Below are 24,566 nucleotides of genomic sequence, written 5' to 3' on the forward strand. Positions count from 1 at the left end.
TGCAAGGGGCATCTGGGTGGCTCAGTTGGTTAAGCATCTAACTTCAGCTCAGGTTATGATTTCGCGGTCTGGGAGTTCAAGTCCCACGTCAGGCTCTGTGCTGACAGCTCGGAACCTGGAGCCTGCTTTGGATTCTGTGTCTCCCTCTCTTTCTCTGCTCCTCCCTTGCTTGCTCTCTCTCTCTCTCTCTCTCAAAAATAAACATTAAAAAAATTTAAATAAAAAGGAAATTAAGGTCCTGCCTCAGGTTAGGAGCATGAGTCAGAATGAACTGGGCTCTCGCCCTAACCCTGCCACCTCATCAGTGAGTTCCTGAACTTGTCTAAACTTCAGTTTCCTCAGCCAGCAAGTGAAAAGAATAGTTCCAATCCCAGTGTAGTGAGGATTATTTTAGGTGAGCCATTGAAGAACCTGGCACAGTACTTGGCATGTTAATTACCAGTTCTCATTAAATGGTAGCCATTAGACGTACTTACATAATTAATTCTAATAAAGAAGTAAACCTAGAGTCACACCAATGTCTTTTATTTGAAATTATTTGCAAGGTTGATGTGGAAGAAGAGTTTGTGAAGATGGGTGGGTGGTTCTTTAAATATCTCTCTTTACATTTTTAAGAATTACTTATTCTATTAAGATACCTTTGATTCTCCTTGTGCCCATAAAAGGACAACAACTCTCAACTCAGAGGCCAGAAGCAGCGGGAGCAGGTGCCCAGTCACCTTGGGGGACTGCCACACCCACTGCCAGCTGCAGTCACTCAGCACCCGCAGACACTCTCTTACAGCTACCTCCACCTGGCCTGGCATTCAGGGACCCGAAAAACACAGTGGCATCTGTAGTCATGATGTGGAGACAAAATACTATTTGGGCTCTTTTTCAAACAAGGAGGGCGTGTATTCTTCTCTGTGTTCTTCCTTCCTAGATTTCCTTCTTTCCTCCATTTTCTTTCGAGATTTTATCTCCATTCTCAGACATTCTCTTTCATTTCTCTCCTTTCTGCTCTCAGGTCCCTGAAAGAGAAAGGTCAGAAAAGGGTAGGAATGTACTAACAGCTAACAACATGCAACATTTCTCATATCAGAGATGAAGAAAGCCCTGCTCATGTAGTAGACTTGCCCATCTTAGTTTCTCATAATAAGTTAGCATAAGCCTAAGTGTGTTGCTAAAGGTTTTAGTCATAAATAAAGGGAATGAGCCTTGGGTGTCAGCAGAGAGACTGTGGAGGAAACTCAGCCTGTACACAACCCTGTGTCTGCCTCTGACATGTAGAAAAATGTGTTCTCACAGTACGATATAATAGTCTCCTGGTGCTTTTCTGAAGAGGACTATGGCAAGTGAATCATACATGGACTGATTCTAACTTCCCAGGGTCCACTTCTTTTAGATTACATTAATAGTAGGGTTTGCATTAGTTTTAATGTGTGAAGAATGGAGTGTTGAGGAATGACATCCAACCACATTGTCATTCCCCAACAGGTTGCCCAGGGGTCCACATTCACTGATTCACTGAACACACACTACTGCTCTAAGATCAGGAGATAACAGCACTAACTAAAGAAAGCCTACTTCGTCAATATTACACCTAGGTGGACAGTGACAGGCAATCAATAAGCCTAAAAGGCAACAAACGATATAACAGATAGTGATAAGTACAACGATGATGAGCAAACAGGGTGATATGATAGGGAAGTGTGGAGGGGGGAGGGGAATGTTTCTTCAGTTTCCATGGTCAAGGAGCATCTTTCAAAGGAATTACTGACTAAAGAATGGCACTGATAAATGTGCTGATGGTGTCTACTTACACTTCTATTTTTAAGGAAAAAACCAAATAACATCATTACTGTCCCCCCGCCTCCCTATGAACTGGAAACGCGGGGGAACGCCTGAGTGTCTGTCAGTGTGATGACAGGCAGTCAGATGAGCAAGATCGTGACTCAGTCCTGCAGGCTGAGTTATGAGGGTGTCCGGTTCCTGCAGTGGTGTCAGCTACTCTTCAGTGCTGAGTTGTTTTCACACCTACATGGCTTCATTTCTAACTATAGTGGTCCAGGGGTCAAAGTCACAAAGCCAAACAAACGGTGAAGCTGAGATGCAGCTTAAGAGAAACCTAAAAATTGTACCAGGTCTGTAAATGTGCCTCCAGATTGTGTTCGTCAGACCCGGCAGCTGTATTAGATCCATCAGGCTGATCAAAGTTCATACTAAGCAGTCATGAATGTCTCTAATACTTATAAGAGCAGTACAAAAAAGGAGGAAATACAGTGATGATTACTTTCAGTCTGGCTTTTCCCTTATTGAGAATAAAGATTCTCTGAGCAACGCTCATTAATAATGAACTGAAATCAGGGTGCCTGGGTGGCTCAGTCGTTTGAGCGTCCTAATTCGGCTCAGGTCATGATCTCACAGATCGTGGGTTCAAGCCCCGCATCAGGCTCTGTGCTGACCGCTTGCTCAGAGCCTGGAGCCTGCTTCAGATTCTGTGTCTCCTTCTCTCCCTGCCCCTCCTCCACTCATGCTTTGTCTCACTCTGTTTCTCAAAAATAAATAAATGTAAAAAAAAAAAGAACTGAAATCTGTTTTCTTATTTCATTTAAAAACAAAATGTAAAAATTTTCGAAATAAGCCAGTTGAGTTTTTCAATATCAAAATGAAAGAATTTAATTTTGTTGGTCATGATCAGGTTACAAAATTAGCTTGTGGCTCTTTTTGACGCTGAAGGATAAAAAATTTTAATTTACATGTTACTATACATTTGGCTCCCAACCAAAATACATATCATTTTTAGATTTGCTAAGAAACCACACTTTTTAGTTTAGTTAGCTTTAGAAAAGTATGTCAATTGTTAAGTAGGAACAAGTTTTAAAGTAAACGTATGTTCTAAATTTTTAATTTTACATTAGGATAAACTTTAAAGTATATACTCTTTAAAAATTGATATAAAAGAGGGGCATCTGGGTGGCTCAGTTGGTTAAGCGTCCGACACTTGGTTTCGGCTCAGGTCATGATTCCACAGTTCATGAGTCCAAGCCCTGCATCATGCATCAGACTCTGCACTGAAAGTGTACAGCCTGCTTGGGATTCTCTCTCTCTCTCTCTCTCTCTCTCTCTCTCTCTCTCTCTCTCTACCCCTCCCCTGCTCACACACTCTCTCTCTCTCTTAAAATAAATAAAGAAACTTTTAAAAATTTATATAAAATAAAATATTCAATAAAATTATTTATCCTATATACATTTATGTATATAATATGAAAAAATAACTGATTTTGTGAATCCCTAGGAGGTTTCTAGCTATTATACATAGCCGTGAAAAGAGTTCTTGAGTCAAAAAATTGAAAATGCTGTCTTGATTGCCTCAACACTCAAAAGGAAGAGCTTGGGAAATGAAATATTAGCAAATATTTTAGGGATAATATGATGAGTATCTTTTTAAATAGGAGAACTGATTTCATGCTTGCACACTGTTAGGACTTATAATATTAGCAAATGATATCATATAAGCAGTTATATAAGATGTGGATCATGAGGATATCAGATCAACAAAGAACTGTTAAGATTAAGGTTTTTGTTTTTTTTTTTCTCAAAATATACTGTGACTTGCTCTGGAAAAAAAAAAAAATAAGGCTGATATGTCTCCTGAATTAATATAATGAATTACTTTAACATGTAATTTTAAAACAAGAATTCTTTCATTTCTGTTTTATTCCTGCCGAAAGCTCATAATCTAAATCTAACCATGAGGAAATATCAGATAAACCGAAATTAAGCATCATTCTAAAAAGGTGTCTAAAAAAGAAGCCTGTATTCTTCACATGTCAGGGTCATGAAAGACAAGGAAAGACTGAGGAACTGTTCCAGAATAAAATCAATTGGGGGGATGTGAAAATTGGTTGCAATACATGATCTGGAATTTCACTATAGAGAATATTAATGGGGCAACTGACAAAATATGAACAAGGTCAATAAATTAGATATAAAAGTATTGTGTTGGTGTTAATTTCCTGAGTTTAACTATTATACTGTGTCTTTCTAAGAGAATGTTCTGCCCTTGTTTGGGATTTAGGAAGGGGAGAAAGATACAAGTAAATATAACATAATAACATTTGGAGGGAATCTGAATGAAGAGTATATTTTTTATACTATTCTTGCAACACTGTTCTAAGTCTGAAACTGTAGTGTTTTGAAAAATGATGTAAAGAGGGGCGCCTGGGTGGCTCAGTCGGTTAACTGTCCAACTTCGACTCAGGTCATGATCTCGCAGTTTGTGAGTTCGGGCCCCACATCGGGCTTTGTGCTTTCAGCTCAGGGCCTGGAACCTGCTTCTGATTCTGTGTCTCCCCATCTCTCTGTCCCTCCCATGCTCATGCTCTGTCTGTCTCTGTCTCTCAATAATAAATAAACATTAAAAAAAATTTTTAAACGATATAAAGAAAAGACAAAACAGGAACTCTTAATAATTTTTAGGTATGGTAAGTGACAGTTGCTCACTATTCTTCCTTCCTTACTCCTCTTATGATCAGGTGGAGAGAGCAGCCTACTGAAGGACAATCACACCCAGGGTCACTCTCTGATAGAAGTGAGGTGCCAGCTGCAAGGCAAAGATGAATGGTGACAGTCCCAACAGCCATCACTGCTAACCAGAAGGCATTGTGTTCACATGGACAATGAGGTAGGAAGCACCCGCAAGTCTTCCTCTGTACATTCATAGGACATAGCTCAAAAACCGGGTGGCAATATGCCTAGTTGCTTATTTGTTCTGCCTGGTGCATGGCAGAGACATATTATTATTCCTGTTTTGCAAAATAAAACAAACAAACAAAAAACAGAAAAAAGAAGTTATTTTTCTCAAGGCCACTCAGCAAACATGTTGCATAGTTCAAAAACTATCCCCAAATTAATAGGTCTCTAGTTTATTACTTTATATATCAAGTTTGGCATTTGGAGTTTCTAGTCTTCACCCATTTCATGCCTGTCTCTCCTTTGTGTTTTATGTAGACTCCCACAAGGCCCTCTGAATGCCTGGACAGCTCCTACTCCTGGACACTCACTAGACGGGGTTCAGAGATCTCCTTCTGTGTGCTTTTTAGAAGTGCAGGGGAACACACTGCCGTCACACACTATCTGCTACAGAATTAAATACGAAAGGAACAGTTGGGGTAGTTTTTCCCTTCTTCAAATAGTGAAAGAAGAACAAGTCACGATTATTTATAAGAGTGACAAAAATAGTCTCAAAGAACCAGAGGACCTCAGTAACAAAAACATTCCACCTATAGTCCTCCAGGAATTCTTCTTACACTTATTGGAATCCCCAATAAAAATAATTTAGAAGATGAATATGCATCTGGGCTATCTAAAACTGAGTGTCATTTTTCATAGACCTCATCACTAAGCTGTAAATGAAGAAGTAAGAGTTGTTCTCCTCAAACTTGGGGAGGATGAACCCCTTTGGGTTTCCTTTTCTAAAGTGGTTAAATATTCAATAACTCTGTTACATACCAAAGAGACACAGCGTCTGGTTCTAAAGCACAGTTGTTGTTCAAAGGACTCTGAGAATGCTTGAATTTTGGAATGGGATCTTCCTTTTGATTCCAGTGGCTCCTTGAATGACTCATCTGCTGAACATTTTCTATAATCCTGCATGTGGGTATGGCATCGAAATCCCTGGTCCTCATGAGAATGCCTTCTGGGATGGCTATCAGATGATGTGATTCTGGGAAGCACAGGAAACTGGAAATACAGAATAAAAATTTTTATAATATAAAGAGACTGTACAGTATTAGCACAGGGACAGATTATCCATAAATTACCAACTAAACAAATCTCATGTTGAACTGAAATTTTATCTTTTTGATTAGCAGGACATTCCTTCTACAATGAAGGAGAGTCAATTGATTAAAACATTAAGTAGAACATCCCAAGACTAACTTTGTTCGTCCTCCACCATTAGGGCAATATAATGAAGCATTCCAAGCCCTAAATTGATACGTAAAAATAAATTCCAAAATTAAAAAAAAAAACTTTAAAGAAGCTATAAATGTTTAAGAAATAATGCAAAGGTGAATAGTTATATGATTACTATATTTAGGAAGAATTTCTAAGCAAAAGCAATGGAAAAAGCCAAAAGGAAAAAACTAATTTAACTGCATAAAAATAAAGCTAATGTGCAGCACAAGCAACATAAAAAAAATTCATGGTAGATTTAAAAACTTTAAAAATATTTGCTACATTTTAGTAATGTTTAATAATAATATCCTGAAAAGAACTATCTCACATACATATAAACATACAAGTCATATAATATAATAGTATCAATGTTAAAGTCATAATCAGAAAACAATCAAAGGACAGACAGTTCAGGGAAGCCAATCTTGGAAGAACTATTCTCTTAGGTCGCCTGGGTGGTTCAGTCAGCTAAGGGTCTGACTTTAGCTCAGGTCATGATCTTGAGGTTTGTGAATTTGAGCCCCTCATTGGGCTCTCTGCTGTCAGCACAGGGCCCATTTTGGATCCTCTGTCTCCCTCTCTCTTTGCTCCTCCCCCACTCGCTCACTCTCTCTTAAAAATAAATAAATATTAAAAAAAAAAAGAGGGGTGCCTGGGTGGCTCAGTTGTCCAGCTTCGGCTCAAGTCATGATCTCACAGTTTGTGGGTTTGGGCCCCGCGTCAGGCTCTGTGCTGACAGCTCAGAGCCTGAAGCCTGCTTCAGATTCTGTGTCTCCCTCTCTCTCTGCCCCTCCCCGGCTCTCGTTTTCTCTCTCTCTCTCTCTCTCTCTCTCTCTCTCTCTCTCTCAAAAATAAACATTAAAAAATTAAAAAAAAAAAAAGAACTGTTCTCTCAATTTTTCTCACTTCCCAACCGACTCCAATTTAGCTTTTGCACCCAAGGCTGATTTTGGTCAGGATATTGGTCTCAATGTTGCCAAACTCTGTGCACTTTTGCTCTTAAATCATTTTGTAGCATTCAATCCAGTAGCACACATGGCTCCCCTGGAAACTATCTTTCCTTGTCTTCTACCACTGCAGCTCAAGGGTGATCTTTCTGCATTGTGTTTTAGACATTGCTACTCCCTTGTTCCTCTAGCAGCTTACAACTATTGGAGTTCCTCTGGGTTCTAAACTAGTCTTTCTTCCCTTCCTTTCCTTTCTCACTCTACACTGCCCCCCTAAATATCTCATCCTCAGGCTTCAGTTTCTAGCTATATTATGATTTCCTAATGTGTATTGTTAGAGCAGACATCTCCTTAGAGTTTCTGCACCCTCAAGTTTCCTCATGGTATCCCACTGGCACCCAATCTGACTTGTGCAAATCTGAACTCATGACCTCTCCTCCCCAAACCTGCTCCTCCTGTGTCCCCTAACTTAGAAGATGGCACCACCATGCACTCAGTTACTCAGACCAGTAACTCAGGAGCCACTCTTCACATTCAATTGCCACGTCAGCAGATTCCACCTCTCAAATGTCTCTAAAAACTATCCATGCTTTTCTAGCGCCACTGTTACTATTGTAATTCAAGGCACCCAGATCATCTTTCAGCCAGGTTACAGAAGCAACCTCTTCATAGTGGATGTCCCATATCCACGCACTCATTTATTTTGTTGTTCCTGCAGCAGAAAGAGTGGGGAGGACAACCACCAAGTCACAACTGATCACTTTTCGTTTTGCACCTCATCTTGTACCACCTGCCCTTTCGGTGACAGTCTCACTGGTTAGTCACTTCCTCCAACTCCCATGCTCCTACCTGGAACAGGCACCTTCACAGGTGGTCCTCTGTGCTCATGACCACTCACCACCCCACCACATTACCTCAGGTAATGGCTAATCATACTCAGTCATTCTGCATTTCCACAGAAACCCTTCCCTACTGCCCTGGTTGGTTCCGGTCCCAGTTAGATGCCTTCCTGGGATCTCGTACTTCTCCTGTATGATACTCATCACAACTATACTCAATATTTGGGGTAATTTTATTACACGTCTCTCTTCTCCATTAGACCATATGCTCCATCACATCAAGAGCCATGTTTCATCCTCTGCTAGAATCCCACTATGCAGCACTTTGCCTTATTCACAGCATGAGTTCATTAAATATATATTAGATGAGGGGCACCTGGCTGGCTCAGTTCAAAGAGCATGAGACTCTCAATCTTGGGGTTGTGAGTCTGAGCCCCACATTGGGTGTAGAGATTACCTTTTTAAAAATCTTAAACCTTTTAAAAATTAAACCTTAAAATATATATATGTATATGCATATACATATATATACACATATATATTCTTTCATTCTCTCTCTCTATATATATATGAATAAATATACAGAGAATGAATGAAAAATAAATACCAAAATACCAGCTGGTAAAAATTGTTTATGCTTATTAGTAGTCAAAGATTATGGAAAATGAAATAATACACAATCTTACCTTTCAGTTTTAAAACAAAAATGTTACTAATGGTACCAATACCAGCAAGAGTGCAGGGATCTAGGCTGGTAGGACCACAAATGTGGATAGCCTTCCCAGAAAGCTGTTGGCAATATGTGCCAGGGGGCTTACAATATCCCCCTCCTTGGATCCATCCATTGCACATTGTTGTTTGCTGTATTGTGTCCCCCTGCCCCAAATTCATATGTTGAAGCCTTACATGAGTAGCTCAGAATATGACTACATTTGGAGATAGGGCCTTTAAAGATTAAGTCAAGGTAAGACCATTATGGTGGGTCTCATTCCAGTCTGACAAGTGCCATTATAAGAAAAAGAAATTTGGACACACACGGAGGGATGCCAGAGATAGGCTCACACAGAGGAAGGACCGTGAAGACACAGCAAGAAAGTGGCCATCTGCAAGCTGAGAAGAGAGGCTTTGGAAGAAACCAAACCTGCTCACACCTTTATCTCAGACTACTAACCTCCAGAACTGTGAGAAAATAAATTCCTGCTGCTGCTTCAGTCACCCAGTCACCCAGTCACCCAGTCTAGTCACCCGAAAAAACTAATATACATGTCTAGAAACTTTCTCTCAAAAAATAATCAAAAATGTGGTTAAAGATTTGTAAAGCTACTAAAAAGACATGAGGTAAATTTGTATATATTATTCCATTTATTATAGGTAATACAGAGTACTTGGTGCTTTGGATAAACTGGGGAGCTAAACAGGCACAGTGTCCTGCAGAGAGATGATGTCTGCATAGGAGAAGGACACTAAACAAAAAGGGCATATGCCTACAGCCTTGGCCAAATGCTGTAAAGGAAAAGTTCAAGGTGCCTTGAGAGGATATAATAGGGTAAAATAATGTATGTTTGTGTGGGTGCTGGAGTGGCTAAGAGGATCGGGGAGACCTTTGTGAAGGTGTGATGATTAAGATACAATCTGAAGGATGAGCAGGGTTAATTAGGGAACAGGGAACACTTTTCTGCCTGAGGATGAGCCCCATATGTGCCACAGAAGAGCTTGCCGGCTGGAAGGAAAAGAAGCTCGCTGAGCGGGAGCGCCTGGGAGGAGGGAGGTGGGAGGAGGGCTTGAAGCAGGATAACATTGTAAGATGGACAACCTTAAAACATACCTGAATGTTTTGAAAGGTTTTCTTTGTGCCATGGAACTTTTTTTTTTTTTTTAGTATTTTCTAAGTTTTCTGCAGTGATCATGTATTATATTATCGAGAAAAAAATGGTACTTTAAAAACTTGAGACTGAGACACAGAAGAACACATACTAAATGACTCCACTTGCATGAGGTCTCTAAATTCCTCAAACCCATAGAAGCGAGGAATAGAGTGGTGGTCGCCAGGACTTGAGAGAAGGGGGAAACAGGAAGTGGCAAATCAATGGGTGTAAAGTTCCAGTTATGCAAAGATGAATGAGTTCTAAAGATCTACTGTACAGCCTTGGGCCTATAGTTAACAATACTGTATTGCACACTTAAAAATCTGCTAAGATGGTAGATCTAGCATTAAGTGTTCTTGCCACAATAAAATTTTAAAAATAAAATGTTTAGGGGCGCCTGGGTGGCTCAGTTGGTTGAATGTCCAACTTCGGCTCAGGTCATGATCCTGTGGTCTGTGAGTTCAAGCCCCGCATGGGGCTCTGTGCTGACAGCTCGGAGCCTAGAGCCTGTTTCGGATTCTGTCTCCCTCTGTCTCTGCCCCGCCCCCTGCCCCCCCCCCCAATGCTCTGTCTCCCTCTGCCTCAGAAATAAATAAACATTAAAAAAAAAAATTAAAAATAAATAAATAAATATAATTTTTAAATTTGAGGTTGGATATGAAATGAGAATGTTTGCACAAAGGGCCTAAAAGAATGGCAAGAGTTATATACTTAATATTATATACTTAATATTTCCTATCAGATAGGTTTTTCCAGTTGTTTGTTTTTGTGTGTGACTTTGTGGGAAACAGGCTTAAAAGAGGTCTCTAATCGATTACAGGGAGAAGTTCCCATTTTTAAATATGTTTACTTACCATGCAAGCTCTACTCTTGGAATTTTATATGCCCTTCAAGTGTAATTTTCCTGGCAAAGACATGAAACAGTGCCCTAGCTTATTTTTATGTAGCTTATTTTCGCCAAGTACGTACATATCACCTCCACAGCCATGGACTAGCCTTAGAGGTTTCTCTCCCACACTGTGAGTGTGGGCTCTTGCCCATGGGATGGGATCCTTCATTTTGAGCTCACCAGCTGGGGTCCCAGATGACAGAGTGACAAAGCGTGTACAGACACTGCCTTCAGAGCAGTCACTGTCCAGTTCCCAGTTCTGACCCAAGGCATAGGTTCTCACTTTAATTAATTAATAAGAAATCGGTGGGGCACCTGGCTGGCTCAGTCCATGGAGCGTGTAACTCTGGGTCTCAGGATTGTGAGTTTGAGCCCCACGTTGGGTGGAGAGATTACTTAAAAATAAAATCTTTAAAAATTATAATAATAAATAAATAAAAAGACTTTGGTTATGTAAAATTTTCCTCTGGAGAGCCTAACTACTTGATATTCTTTGTCTTGGCTTCAATTGCAATCACCCTTCACTTGTACCCCTCCTGCTCTCTGTGTAAATACAAGCCCCTGAGACACCCATTAACACCAAATTGAGAAACAATGAGGAGAAAGTTCCAGGTGCTGGGATAATAAGACCCATGTTAAGTCGTAGTGCACAGTACCAGAGTACCACACTCTCTGGGGACCATGTCCTTGACCTCTGACCTCAGAACAAATCCTGGGAGGGAATCATCCTTCCCTTTTACAGATGAGGAAAATGAATCTTAGGTCAGCTAAATGTCTCGCCTAAGACTTATGCATGCAGGTGGAGAGAAAGAGAAAGGGCAAGCTTTATGGTGTCTCTTCTTATAAGAGTAGCAATCCCATCTCACCTCATGAGCTCATCTACACCTAATTACTTCCAAACGCCTCATCTCCAAATACCATCACATTCGGGGTTAGGACTTCAGCGTATGAACTTTGGAAGGTTAGCAGGGGGAGGGGGCGACATCAGTCCATAAACAGAACACATGCCAAATGCCAACCACCAGTATAAAATTACCTACTGTCTTCCCATTGTGATATAAGAGAGAAAGAGAAACATTAGAGACAATGAGGGAAAGGCAAAATGAAAGACTCTAGAACTTTTTGCAGTACTTAACTAAAGCATCATCTGGAAAAAAATTCCCAATTTTCAACACTTCCAGCACATAATAATAAGAAGCATAGGTGCTCATTAGGTACCAGGCAATGTCCTAATTACATTATATAAATTACTTATTGAATCTTCCCTACACCCTTATGAGGCATATGCTGTTCCCATCAGTCACCTTTACATATGGTCAGAGAGACGTAGGTAACTCAGTCAGTTACGCTGCTAGTGGCCGACCCTGGGTGGCTGCCTCTGGAGCCCTCCCTTCATCCTTCTCTACTCTGCTGCCCTTCCAGCGACTCCTCTACATCCAGAAAATAGAAAACAAATCCATAGAGTGTTATGCTAAAAGTGCTACCGTAGGGTTGTCACTGTTGCCTGAAACTCTATCACTAGTTTCATCTTTGGGATTAAGGCATTGTCTCCTGTTGAAATTAAATATAAATTTAACCTGAAAAACAAGAAACCACTGTTACTCACGTAACTTTAGGGCATTCCTTCTCCTCAGGTTTATGAAAAATCCTCTGAGGGGGCCATGCCCCGCCTGCTCCGTGTAGTGAACAAATGCGGGCAAACCACCCCTATGGTGAGATACTGTAATGGTGACAGTGTGTAGCCATACTCAGGTCAGTCAGGATAAAAATGAAAATTATAAGTGTCTTCTATTGCTTTAAATTGAGACCATGAAGAGAGAATATAAAAATGGTTAAAGGAGATTATTTATTTATTTATTTATTTATTTATTTATTTTGAGGGAGACAGTGTGCATGGGGGAGGGACAGACAGAGAGAATCCCAAGCAGGCTCTGGGATGTCAGCACAGAGCCCCACACAGGTTTTGAACTCAGAAACTGGGAGATCATGACCTGAGCTGAAACCAAGAGTCGGGTGCTTAACCAGCTGAGCCACCCAGATGCCCCAAAGGTGATTATTTCCAAAAAGAAAAAAATGGGGACACATAGGTGGCTCAGTCCGTTGAGCATCCAGCCTCTGCTCAGGTCATGATTTCTTGGTTCATGGGTTCAAGCCCTGCCTCGGACTCTGTGCTGACAGCATGGAGCCTGCTTCGGAGTTTCTTTCTTTCTGCCCCTCCCCTGCTTGTGTTCTCTCTCTCTCTCTCTCTCTCTCTCTCTCTCTCTCTCTCTCTCTCTCTCTAAAATGAATAAACATGAAAAAAAATTTTAATCCCTTGGGTGCAGACAGGTAGAGGCTTATTTTTATATCCCCTCAAATGATATCATGTGGGCAAGCATATACTGTGCCTACCTTGGAGCATAGAGGAAGCACTGAGAAAGCATTTAGAATTAGCAAAGCTAGGGGTGCCGGAGTGGCTCAGTTGGTTATGCACCCAACTTGAGCTCGGGTCATGATTTCATAGCTCCTGGGTTCAAGCTCCCCACTGACCAGCTCTGTGCTGACAGCTCAGAGCCTGGGGCCTGATTGGGATTCTGTGTCTCCCTCTCTCTCTCTGCCTCTCCCCCACTCACACTCTGTCTCTTTCTCTCTCTCTCTCAGAAGTAAATAAACATTAAAAAATAAATTAAAAAACAGAATTAACAAAGCCCTCGGCCAGGGAATTTGGTTCTTCCTTGACGACTCCTTTCATTTAGCATAATCTCCCTTTCCATAGGGCCAAACTGTGCCAAAGGATGGTAAGAGAACCATGGTAAGGTACAGAAGATGCCTAGAAAGCTGAATAGACTAAAGTCTTTAAAATCCACTTTCAAAGAGCAGAATAAATAAGGAATACAGAAACTTTTACTTGTGGTGCTGGAGGTACAAGGCACATCAGTTCAGTTAATGAAAGGGACTTCATATCACTTCATTTTTTTCCACCAAGAACATCAGGACAGTAAAGTTAGATTTCTAAATTCACTTTAAATCAGCAATCATAGATCATTAAACTGAGGCTTGTTAAAAAATAGTGTTCTCTAAAAAGGACCACGCTCTACCCCTTGTCTACCTTGTTCTTTCTGACAAATTGTATTTTCCACTAGACTGGAAGTTCCACAAGCTCAGAGATTTTGTTTGTCTTCTTGTGCCCTATAAGCCTATAGAGGCTTGCATAATGTCTGGCACATAATAGGTATTCAATAAATATGTTCAATGAATCAAGGCTCCATCGCTATGGTTTTGCGGGAATCACGAGGCTGAAAGCCATATTAGAAACCACATTCAAATGGGAAAGAAGGAGAAAACTCTTCTCTTCCAACACATGTAATATTTATGGATACAGGTTACTAATAGGTTGTGAGAGGGAAGAGCCTTAGATTGGAGCAGTGGGGAGAGAAGAAAAGAGATAAGGCTAAGAGTAAGCCTTTCTTTTTAAGTTATTCATTGAGCTCAAAGCAAAACACACACACAAAAAATGAAAACCTAATGGTTCTCATATCTCTAAGGTAAGAAAAACCTGAGTACATTTTAGAATTCGAACAGTTAAGTATCCAACTACAGGCTCTCTTCATAAATATGTGGCATAATGTGACCAGAGGTGGAGATTCAGACCCCTGACTGTTTCCCAGGACTCTGCTCACCTCACTCTGGGTCCCCTGCTCTGTGTTCTGTGCTTATGCTCTTGCTGTTCTATTGAGTAATGTGGTCATTTTTATTCCATGCTTTGCATCCTTAAATAAGCACATACTTTCTGCATGTTAGTCTGATAATTATGGAAGTCGCTGTTGACTAAGAGAATCTGAAGAGGTTAATTCAGGCAAATGCTCAAAGCTAGTATGAGCAGGAAAAGATATATGGACATCTTTTAGAAATGTCATACATAACAAATTCCACCCTGATAGTTTAAGGCAAACAGCACTGAAACCTAAAAATGGATTCTCTAAAAAGGGTGGATTATCTCAGTATTAAAAGTCTAATAAATCCTAAAATTTATTCAACAAAACTGTATTTTAAAAGTCATGTGTCTTCTTTTGTTTTCCTATTTTCAGTGGCTCCAAAGGGCTGTTGGGATAAATAGCAAATCAGAATTTTTCTCTTTGTTTCTCCCTGGTCCTCTCTATCTGGAAACTGGAAACTAATTACACTTCTGGTTCACACGAGTGAATACCTCACTCGAAGTGGAACATAAGAGATTAAAATGAGAGTGTGATATGCAGGTGTTCATTTACAACAGAATCATGGACAGTTAGCACTAGAAGGGTTCCCAGGGATCATCCAGTCCAGCCTCTCTTCTTTTTTAGTTAAGGTACCTGAAGCTCAAAGAGCTGTTGAAACTTGCCCTTAGTCCCTGAGTATGCATTTGGTAAGAAACCTATTTTCAAATATTTGTGTCTCAAAGACATTCCTCAAAACTTGTTGGTCAGTGGGAGTAAAAGAGATTTTGCCTTACACACTTTTATATCCCTTATAAGCATCAAGCATCTGAGAACTCTAGGGATAAAAATGAAATAAAATAACATTACCCCAAAACTTACTTGTTTCTGGGGTTGACAGAGGCAGAAGGTTGGTAATGTATTCTCTACAGCTGGAATTCTAAGTGACTCATGAAAAAGAAAAGCTGTATTATTGTTGTGTAACTGGGAAGCAGAGGACACGTGTGTCTGCAGTGGAGTCTTCTAGCACCGCAGTTGAACAAAGAGAACCACTGTCTGCACCTGCTGCGGAGTCCTCACCTGGTCAGGCCCACCCACTCCCCATCAGGGGCTTTCCTGCTTGCATCTTGTTCCCTAGACATTGGGTGTTTGCCTTGCTGAGGGCAGGACAATTGTGGCTCCTTCTACCCTCAGGAAACCAAAGGGGAACCAGAAGAAAAAGGATATCAAATTTTTTCAAAGGTGGTGATTTATTATGTGGAATCACCAATTCTTCAGAGGTTATCAAATAGTGGAGCTTATTTTCAGTATTTTAAAAAGACTATAGGAAATCACACATTGACCCATGCCGATGCTGCACAAACTATAATATCAAGTGTCTTTCCTTTGGCTTGAATTATATTAACCCTCAGAAGGATTGTCTCAGGTTTATCAGTAGCTCCAAATCGTAGTTAAAGATATCTTAGACTACTAAAAATGAAGAAATCTTTACCTAATAGATGAACATCAGTTCCCCTGGAGAACAAGATAAAGTAATAAAAGGGATTTTTGTGGATATAAAAAGGTTTAGAAGTACTGCTTTTTAACCAAAGAAAATTTTATACCAAAGGCCTCTTCAAAAATTATCCAATAGAAACCCCCCTCCCCTAGTCCAGCTCTCCCCTGGTTCTCTGATAATAACTCACTGGGCAGGGCAGGGAGGTTTTCCTGTAACTGGCAGCTTGTGATCCATGACGGTCTCGGAGTCCTCTCTCATTCTCTTCTATCCAGCTGTGACCCCAGAAGCTGCTCATCCATTTGGCAAAGGACACATCATCATCATCATCATCATCATCTTTGTGCTCCATGTATAGGTGATTCAAGGTACTGAAGGCCTGTCCCTAGATCTGACAGAGAGCAATATCATCCAACAGGGCTGACTTGATGAAACCCAGGATCTCCCCCAAAAGACAAAATGAAACTGGTATTTTCAAATGCTCTCCGATAATGGGATTCTTAAGGGAGAAAGATTTACTAAACAACCACTTCACCATCAGGCAGCCTCAGGGAATGTCTATTTATAAATTGTGCAGCCCACATTCCCTCCCCTCCCCCTGTCTTTTTAAATTGAGGCTTTTTAATCCTTCCATTGCTGGGGCTTGTGCCTCCAAGCCTAAGGGTGGGAAGCACAGTCCACTGCCTGGTTTTCCCTGTGCTTTGCTGCCGATGGCATGTGATGGCATCTCCAGCTGTCAATGATGATGGAGCATGACCTTATAATATGCCTGTCAGCTCCAGGCTAGTTCTGAAATGGGGCCACTTACAAGGGACAGACTGACTACAGCCTGCTAGATGGCCAGCTTTTGGCATGTTATATTGTCTGCTAGATACACTCCTAGTAAATAAAACTGCTATTGATACAAAATCCTGGGATTAAGGGAGCATTTTTTTTTTACTGATGTATCATTTATATCTTCATAAATGTAAATAATATACATGTATGTATATAATGTACAAATATTAAGTGTTCAGTTTGATGAATTTTTTACATTCATATACCCATATATGATCACCACCATGCAGGTGAAGACAAAACATTTCCAGCATCTCAGCTGGCTCCCTTTGTCCTTCCTCCAATACATCCTCCCTCCAAAAGGTTATGACTTCTGGCTGCTGACTCTATAATTTTGCCTGTTTTTGAACTTTGTTTCAATGGTATTATACAGAATGTATTATTTCATATCATTCAATGTTGTATTGGTGATATTTATCCATACTTTTGTAGTAATGGTAGTTCATGCTATATAGTACTGCATTGTATGAATATCCCACATTTTAAAAAATTCAATCTCCTAACTGATGGTCATTTTGGGCTGTCATTTGGGTTGTGTTCAGGTAGGGCTATTATAAAAAGCTTCTATGAACACTATAACCTTGCCTTTTAGTGGGCATTTTTTGAGATAACAGGAATAATACATTTATTAAACCCCTGCTTTGTACCAGGTATGAAGTCAAATATTTTACATATTTGTAAATGTACATATTTTTAAATGTGTCCTGGGAGACTCGTATCACATTTTATAGATAAGGACAGTGAGATTCAAACAGATCATCACTTGCTCAAGGTTAAATTACTACTAAGCAGCACAGCCAAGTTTGAAGCAAGGAGTAGAATAATAAAGTCCAGACTCCACCATTCCACCAGTATTCCAAGAAAACTTTGAGAAATCTTGCATTTGTAAACAGAGGTATTCTTGGCCATTTCCCATATGAAAACTCTTTGAGCTGCAAAAAGACATGCTTAATAATTGTGACCAGTGTTTCTAGAGCATGGTACCACAATTTCTAAGTTGCTAAGGGAAAATAACCAAAGCATAAAATAGCTTGCAACATTTTTACTTCTTGTTTTAAATAGTGAGAGATACAGGCTTGTAACTTTGTATATTTTTATTACAGAATGCAGAAAGCCTGCTTCTCAATGGCCCAGATGAGAAAAGTTATAACTATAAATGTATGCAACCACTATTGGTTGTCTCTATTATTAAAGAAAGAAACATGGTAACTTCATTGGGGAAGCAGGATAGGTATGTCCACAAAACTTAACTATGGATAAACCTCTTCTTTTCTATTCCTCTTAAGACAGGAATGTCTTTTCTTCCAATTTTTGAAACAAAATAATAAATCTATGACCAGAGGATTGAAAAACCAGAACAGGTCATACCTAATTATTGCTTAAAAGTATTTTGAGGAAAAGAAATAGGACATTATTTTAAAAACCTCTTTGAGTGACATCTATGTCTTGGAGTTCTGAACCCTTCTTATATTGGGAAATGTGCAGATAAAGTTATAAATATGGAGATTTATTATGTGGAATTGGCTTATGCAATTATAGAGGTTGATAAGCCTCACAATCTACCATCTGCAAACTAGAGACCCAGAAATGCCATGGTGTAATTCAGTCCAAGTCTAAAGACCTGATAACCAGGGGAGCCAATGGTGTAAATCCAAGCCCAAGGGCAGGAGAAGATGAGATATCCCAATTTATGAAGTGAGGTGGGAAAAAAGGGCAAATTCCTCCTTCTGTCCTTTGTTCTAATCAGATCCTCAACTGATTGGATGAGGCCCACCACACTGGGGAGGACAATCAACTTTATTGAGCCCATCAATTCAAATGCTAATCTCATCTAAAAACACCCTTACAGACACATCCAGAAATAGTGTTTAATCTGGGCACCCCATAAAATTGACATAAAATTAACCATCACAGGCACTAACCCCATTCATGAGGGCTCCACCCTCTCATTTATCTCCCAAAGCCGTTATCTACAAACCATCATATTATATTTAGGCCTCAACATATGAATTTTGTAGGATTACAACATACAGCCCATAACAGGGTCCCCACATAAACAGCACCCATTAAAAACCATGGGCACTAAGTCCCAAATGAGAATGTAGACACTTCACATGTGTTGCCAAAACTCATTACTGGAGAAATTAAACACATCCTATAATAAGGCTTCAATGGAAAAAATATATATATATTTTGGAAGCTTGTGCCTGGCTTTCTTCAGACTTCACCCAACATGCCCTTTACCATTTTAGATTTTACTTTGTATCCTTTCAGTGTAACAAATCTTATCCATAAGTATAACTATATGCTGTGGATTTTTCTAGAAATCTTTAAACTGGGGTGCCAGTTGGTGTCAGAAGTGGGATTCATTAAAAACAGCTCTGACTCACTGAAATATGGCTAAAACAGTGTTTGGAGAAAGGAGGTATGAAAGGGATACAATTGTGAACCTTCACCTCCCAATGGCCACCTAGTCACCTGTGGTATGAAACAGCAGCAGAGATGATGTCTCTTGTGAAAGGTGAAGGTTACCTATGGAATTAAAAATGATAGATCCAACCCTAGGAGAACTGGGTTTATTGGCTGCTTTCGGCCATGGTAGCTAAAGTGAAGGAATTAAAAAGTGCAGGCTGGGTGACATCTTTAGGTTTTGTTCTGTCCTTCAGGTAGGAGGAGAAAGGGTTCAAACATTCCTTTAAAACATTTTGTGTGAGCCAAAATGTTGTATGTTTGTATTGTTCACTCCTCCAAGTGGGAGGAAATAAGATTAAGTCAGTTCCAAGGCTGGAGAAAACTTTACACAAATTAGGAAAAAAAGACAGAGATGGGGGGGGCGGGAGAAGAAGAGGGGAAAAATAACAATCTACCCACTGGTGCAGCAGCCTGTTGCATTCCAGCTGGGATCTCTCAGTAGTTGTAACGTTAATCCTAAAAGTGTTGAATTTACTGCTAAGGTTTGAGTAAACTTGCTACAAAAAAAAAAAAAAAAAAAAAAGAAAGAAAGAATAGAAAAGAAAAGAAAAAGAAAAGAAAGAAAGATTAAGAAAGAGACTTTCTAAAATGTGTTTATTTTTTGTTTTACGGCTATTGCATCTGAGTATATAATTTTTTTAATGATGTAAAAAATATATGCTTGTAATTTCATAAAGGCTATAAGGATTATTCTAATCTGGTGAAGTCTCCCAATAAAAGTGTTAATATAACATAACTTTCTTGTTTGGATGGATTAAAAATTTAAACTCTTCGAACTTCTGAATATTGAAATTTTCATAACTAATTATTTTTGCTATGATTTTTGCCTGTTGGACCCTATGAGAAAAGGCAGACAACATAAAGAGAAATATTCTCCACAGGAAAATATAGTTTTTGAGGTTTAAAAAGTAGTTTTTTAGCTTGATAATAAGTTTCTGTAAAATCAGAGGTCTGACTCTTACAGGCTGGTGATTTTCTAGACTAAGTGTATATATTTTTGAGTAGGTCAATTTGAACTCTAAGTCCAACAAGATAAAGGGGGCTTAAAAAGCCTTGGAACACCACTGTCTAACCTGTAGTCTCTCACCTTTGCTGCTGTCAAAGAAAAGTCATTGGCTTTTTGGAATCCTGAATTCAGAGATCCTAATTGCCTGGACCCGATGGTATGCTGAAACCTAAGAACATCTGTAACAGACAGTTCCAATCTTGGAAAGTAGACATAGGCTAAATGAATCAAACAGACTCTAAGACGACTGAAGACTTAAGACACCCCTCTGTGGGGCCAGAAACATTGTGGATGCTGGCTGGACCACATGGGTCACCTGTAGATACCCACTAGGAAGGGCTCATTCTCTGATGGGACCATCTGAAACCAAGCTGCTAGTGGCTGTATATTTCTAACACAGGGGCTAATTGCATTTGAGATGAATGATCACAAGGAACCTAATGTGTGATTCCCATTGAAAGCTGTTAAGTTGGAAGACAACACAGAATGTAGGGTAGACCTCTCCACTCCACTCCTGACAGAGGGGGGTCTCCTCTCACCCGCTGCTCAGGAATGTCTCACTGCTGTTGACTTATGTCTGACTTTCAAGATTATTTGAAATTTGCAACGACAGACTGATAGCCTGATTCTACTTTACTTACTTTCTCCTTAGTTAGGCAGTTTGATTATTAAATGTAGCAATTCCCAAACAAAGATTGTTCTTTTTCAGGCTGATTACTGAATAAATGATCAGGATGAAAAGGGTGAGGGTTATGTATACATGTTCTGAAAACTTTTGAAAATTCAGGATTTTGTCCTAACCAGTTCCTGAAGATGATACGTCTTTCTGGTTAAGTTATATTAACAGTGTTTTTCTGTGTAAATTCTTCTATCCCTCTGTTATGAATTTGTTAAATTATCACTTATTAAGTGGAGCATGGGAAGTCAGATGGTGAACTGTGGTTCAACAACAGACCACAAGCAGAATTAAAATAGAGAAGTTTTTTATTTACAGGTCCTGGAGGAAGTACCTGGCACACCTTGAGGGCTATTGTGGGGAGGTCATGGCAGAGTGCCGACAGAGTGAGGCAGAAGCTGGGACACAGGTTTTTATTAAAGTCTGCAGGTGGAGTGCTTTGGGATTCCCAGGTCTAAGGTTACATTGGTCAACTCAAGCTAAAAGGGCAGGGTCTGATAAGCCACACGGTAGTCTTATTTAAGGAGCTCCATAAGGGGAAGGCAGTGAGGGTCAGGGGAGATTGTTGATCACGAGGGCTGTTGGGGAAGTGATAGCAGGAACTTACATGTGCCTGTGACTCTGCAGACTGCTATCTAGGGCATGTGCTTGTATGAGGGGTCTAGTGTCAGTTTAAGGTCACTGCTTGGTCAAACAAAATGATGTCAAGGTAGCAATACCATGGAGTAACAGCTAAATTCTCAATACCCTCTTTTTTTTTTTTTTTTTTTTTTTTTAATTTTTTTTTTCAACGTTTATTTATTTTTGGGACAGAGAGACAGAGCATGAACGGGGGAGGGGCAGAGAGAGAGGGAGACACAGAATCGGAAGCAGGCTCCAGGCTCTGAGCCATCAGCCCAGAGCCCGATGCGGGGCTTGAACTCACGGACCGCGAGATCGTGACCTGGCTGAAGTCGGACGCTTAACCGACTGCGCCACCCAGGCGCCCCTCAATACCCTCTTTACACCCAACCCTTGTTGATGAAAAATGAGAATAAAAAATGACTGGGGAAGAAACATAAAGTAATGATCATTAAATGAGACACACTGATTTTGTAATAACAGAAAACACACACATACACACACACACACACACACACACACACACACAGCACCTGGGAAATGCAGGAAGGAGGACATTAATGATCCCTATTTCTCATAACTACTCTGTTTTTCAGAACTACTCCTGAATGCCAATGTTGCCTTCCCAGGATGCTGTGAGGTCCTGAATTCAAACCAACTACTGAACCTATGATCACACCTGACAGTGCTGACTGTGGGGCAGCTCCTATGTTCCCATGAAGAACACCTCTAGATGTCATCCACACTCATGAGGCAAATGAACTGATGTCAAAAACAAGCAAAACTGGCTGAAACTGCCTTCTGGAAGTGCTTCTAAAACTAGGGACTCAACTGCATTACTTGGACTGGACAGAGACCCTAGAGCAGAAGGACCCACAGTGGGAAGCCACACTGGGGAGCCCTGTTAACCTCTAATGCCTAACTAATGTATGCCTTCATTGGGTGACCTAACAATTGCAAACTTTTTGTTTCCAAGAGTACTCTCTGGGATTATACATCTTATACATGCACCTTGACTTTCATGAGTCACCTCAGTCCTGGAAGACATGTAGGACAGCTTCAGCTTTACTAGCCTTGTACTGCACTTGAACTGATGACTTAGGTCAAGTAAAAAAAGTTAATGCAAAAACTTTAGGAGAGAGCCACCTGACTTACTAAAATTGAACTTAATTGTTAATTTCTTAAAAGGTTACTTATTTATTTTGAGAGAGAGAGTGCCTGTGGGTCCATGGGTGGGGGAGGGGCAGAGCGAGAAAGGGAGAGAATCCCAAGCAGGCTCCACAATGTCAGCACAAGATCATGTCATGAACCGCGAGATCATGACCTGAGCTGAAATCAAGAGTCAGACGCTTAACTGCCTGAGCCCCTTAGGAGCCCCTGACCTTTATTGTTAATGGGACTTGTTTGTTTAATTTTAATTTTTTAAATTTATTTTTAGAGAGAAAGCACGAGCAGAGGATAGGGGCAGAAGAGGAGACAGAGAGAGAGAGACAGAGAGAGAGACAGAGAGAGAGAGAGAGAGAGAGGGAGAGAGAGAAAGAGAGAACCTTAAGCAGGCCCATGCTCAGCACAGAACCCAACTCAGGTCTCAATCCCATGACCCTGGGATCATGACCTGAGCCTAAATCTTAACCAACTGAGCTACCCAGGCGTCCCAGTGGGATTTGTTTTAATTGGCTAAATCCAGGACTGTGGAGGGCATAAGAGAGTCAGTACAGCAAGTTGCCTTCACCCTGACGCATGGGGTTCTACTGATGATAATTTTGCTCTAAAAACGTCTTGGCCGGGGCGCCTGGGTGGCGCAGTCGGTTAAGCGTCCGACTTCAGCCAGGTCACGATCTCGCGGTCCGTGAGTTCGAGCCCCGCGTCAGGCTCTGGGCTGATGGCTCAGAGCCTGGAGCCTGTTTCCCATTCTGTGTCTCCCTCTCTCTCTGGCCCTCCCCCGTTCATGCTCTGTCTCTCTCTCTGTCCCAAAAATAAATAAACATTGAAAAAAAATAAATAAAAACGTCTTGGCCAAATGGGGTAGACTATGTGGAAAAGAGTTAGCATAGTAGCCTGAGACTACATATCCTTAGAAAAGCCTTCCTGCAAGGTTGGCCCTTGACTGGCATCTGGGAACCTGGCTGGTTAACTTTCCCTAGTATTATAAAATTTACCCTAATTAATGAGTAGTCTAAATAGCTTATCCAAACTTTGGTTTATGCTGAACAACTAATTTTTTTTCTGGAAGTCTGGAATTTCTGTACATGCTAGACAGTGTGTGCCTCATGACCATCATCCAATAAAAGGCCTGGGGTCTGAGTTCCCGGTGAGTTTCTCTGGTAAACAACACTTCTCATTAATGGAAGAATTAAGCATGTTCTACATTCCAAGGGCTCTTGGAAGCTTGAGACAGGTTTCCTCCAGACTTCACTTATGTGTCTTTTTACTTTGATGATTTTTCTTTGCATCATTTTATCAACTGCATGCTGAGCCCTGTGAGTCCTGTGAGTCACTGCACCTAAGGCTGGTCTCCAGGACTCCCCAATACAGGAAGGAAAAGGAACCCTTCACAACTTTGGCCAAAAATTCTCCCAAAGAAATAAGCTATGAAGTTACCCCCCAAATGAAAAAGAATTTGGTCTACATTATATAAAATCAGTCCACTTCCATTTTTTCTCCTACTTTAGCTCATTTACTTAAAGGTATGAGAAAGATGGCTCCCTGATTTGCCTGAACAAAGGTCCTTATAACAAACCCGGAGCAGCAAGGGGACAGCAGCAGCAGTTGTCAGGTCTTGGCAGCTGGCGGAGAACTGCTCTTCCAGTCTGTCTGAGAATCCCTCACACAAGAGGAGGCCATGTCCCAACCTGGGAGCCTGGCCACCAGCTTCCCCTGGCAGATCCCTGGACACCTGCCTTGAGGAGACAGTGCCAGGGGCACTGGACCAAAGGGAGCTGCCCTTTGCCCCCTGCTCTAATGTTCTGCCTTGCCAGGCCCACGGTGTGTACTCAAAAGTGTCAAAGGGGCCAAGACAGCTGAAGTTTTCTAGAAAGTTTAAATGTGTGTTTTCTTATCATTCTTAATGTGAAAGGAATTACCTTCCCTTCGAGGGTAGGAAGCTTGTGGTGTGTGTTTTCTCATAAAGCAGTCAGACATCATGGGTACCCAGGGAATCAGTGAGAATAATCCTTGGGCTATGTGAAAATGAAGCGGCTTTTCGATGCCCCCTCTCACATTCACTGCTTCAGGAGATTACTATCATGAAAAAATGATTTTCTCTTCATTTCATTCTCTCATTTATTTATTTCCCTTTATTTACTGCA

The 24,566-nt window shown here is 40.6% G+C and overlaps 1 protein-coding gene across 1 annotated transcript in view; it reads right to left on the bottom strand.

Annotated features, from left to right (window-relative positions):
- Positions 1-509: 509 nt before the first annotated feature.
- Positions 510-24,566, bottom strand: part of LNP1 (leukemia NUP98 fusion partner 1) — a 38,793-nt gene continuing 14,736 nt past the window's right edge. The window contains exons 3-5 of the mRNA XM_030328928.1: positions 15,837-16,037; positions 5,494-5,724; positions 510-1,010 (exon numbers count right to left, since the gene is read on the bottom strand). Of these exons, the coding sequence (XP_030184788.1) occupies positions 861-1,010; positions 5,494-5,724; positions 15,837-15,998 (543 nt within the window). The 5' untranslated portion in view covers positions 15,999-16,037 and the 3' untranslated portion in view covers positions 510-860. The remainder of the gene's footprint in view (positions 1,011-5,493; positions 5,725-15,836; positions 16,038-24,566) is intronic.

Source organism: Lynx canadensis, chromosome C2 (assembly GCF_007474595.2).
Source record: "Lynx canadensis isolate LIC74 chromosome C2, mLynCan4.pri.v2, whole genome shotgun sequence".
NCBI classification, from domain to species: domain Eukaryota; kingdom Metazoa; phylum Chordata; class Mammalia; order Carnivora; family Felidae; genus Lynx; species Lynx canadensis.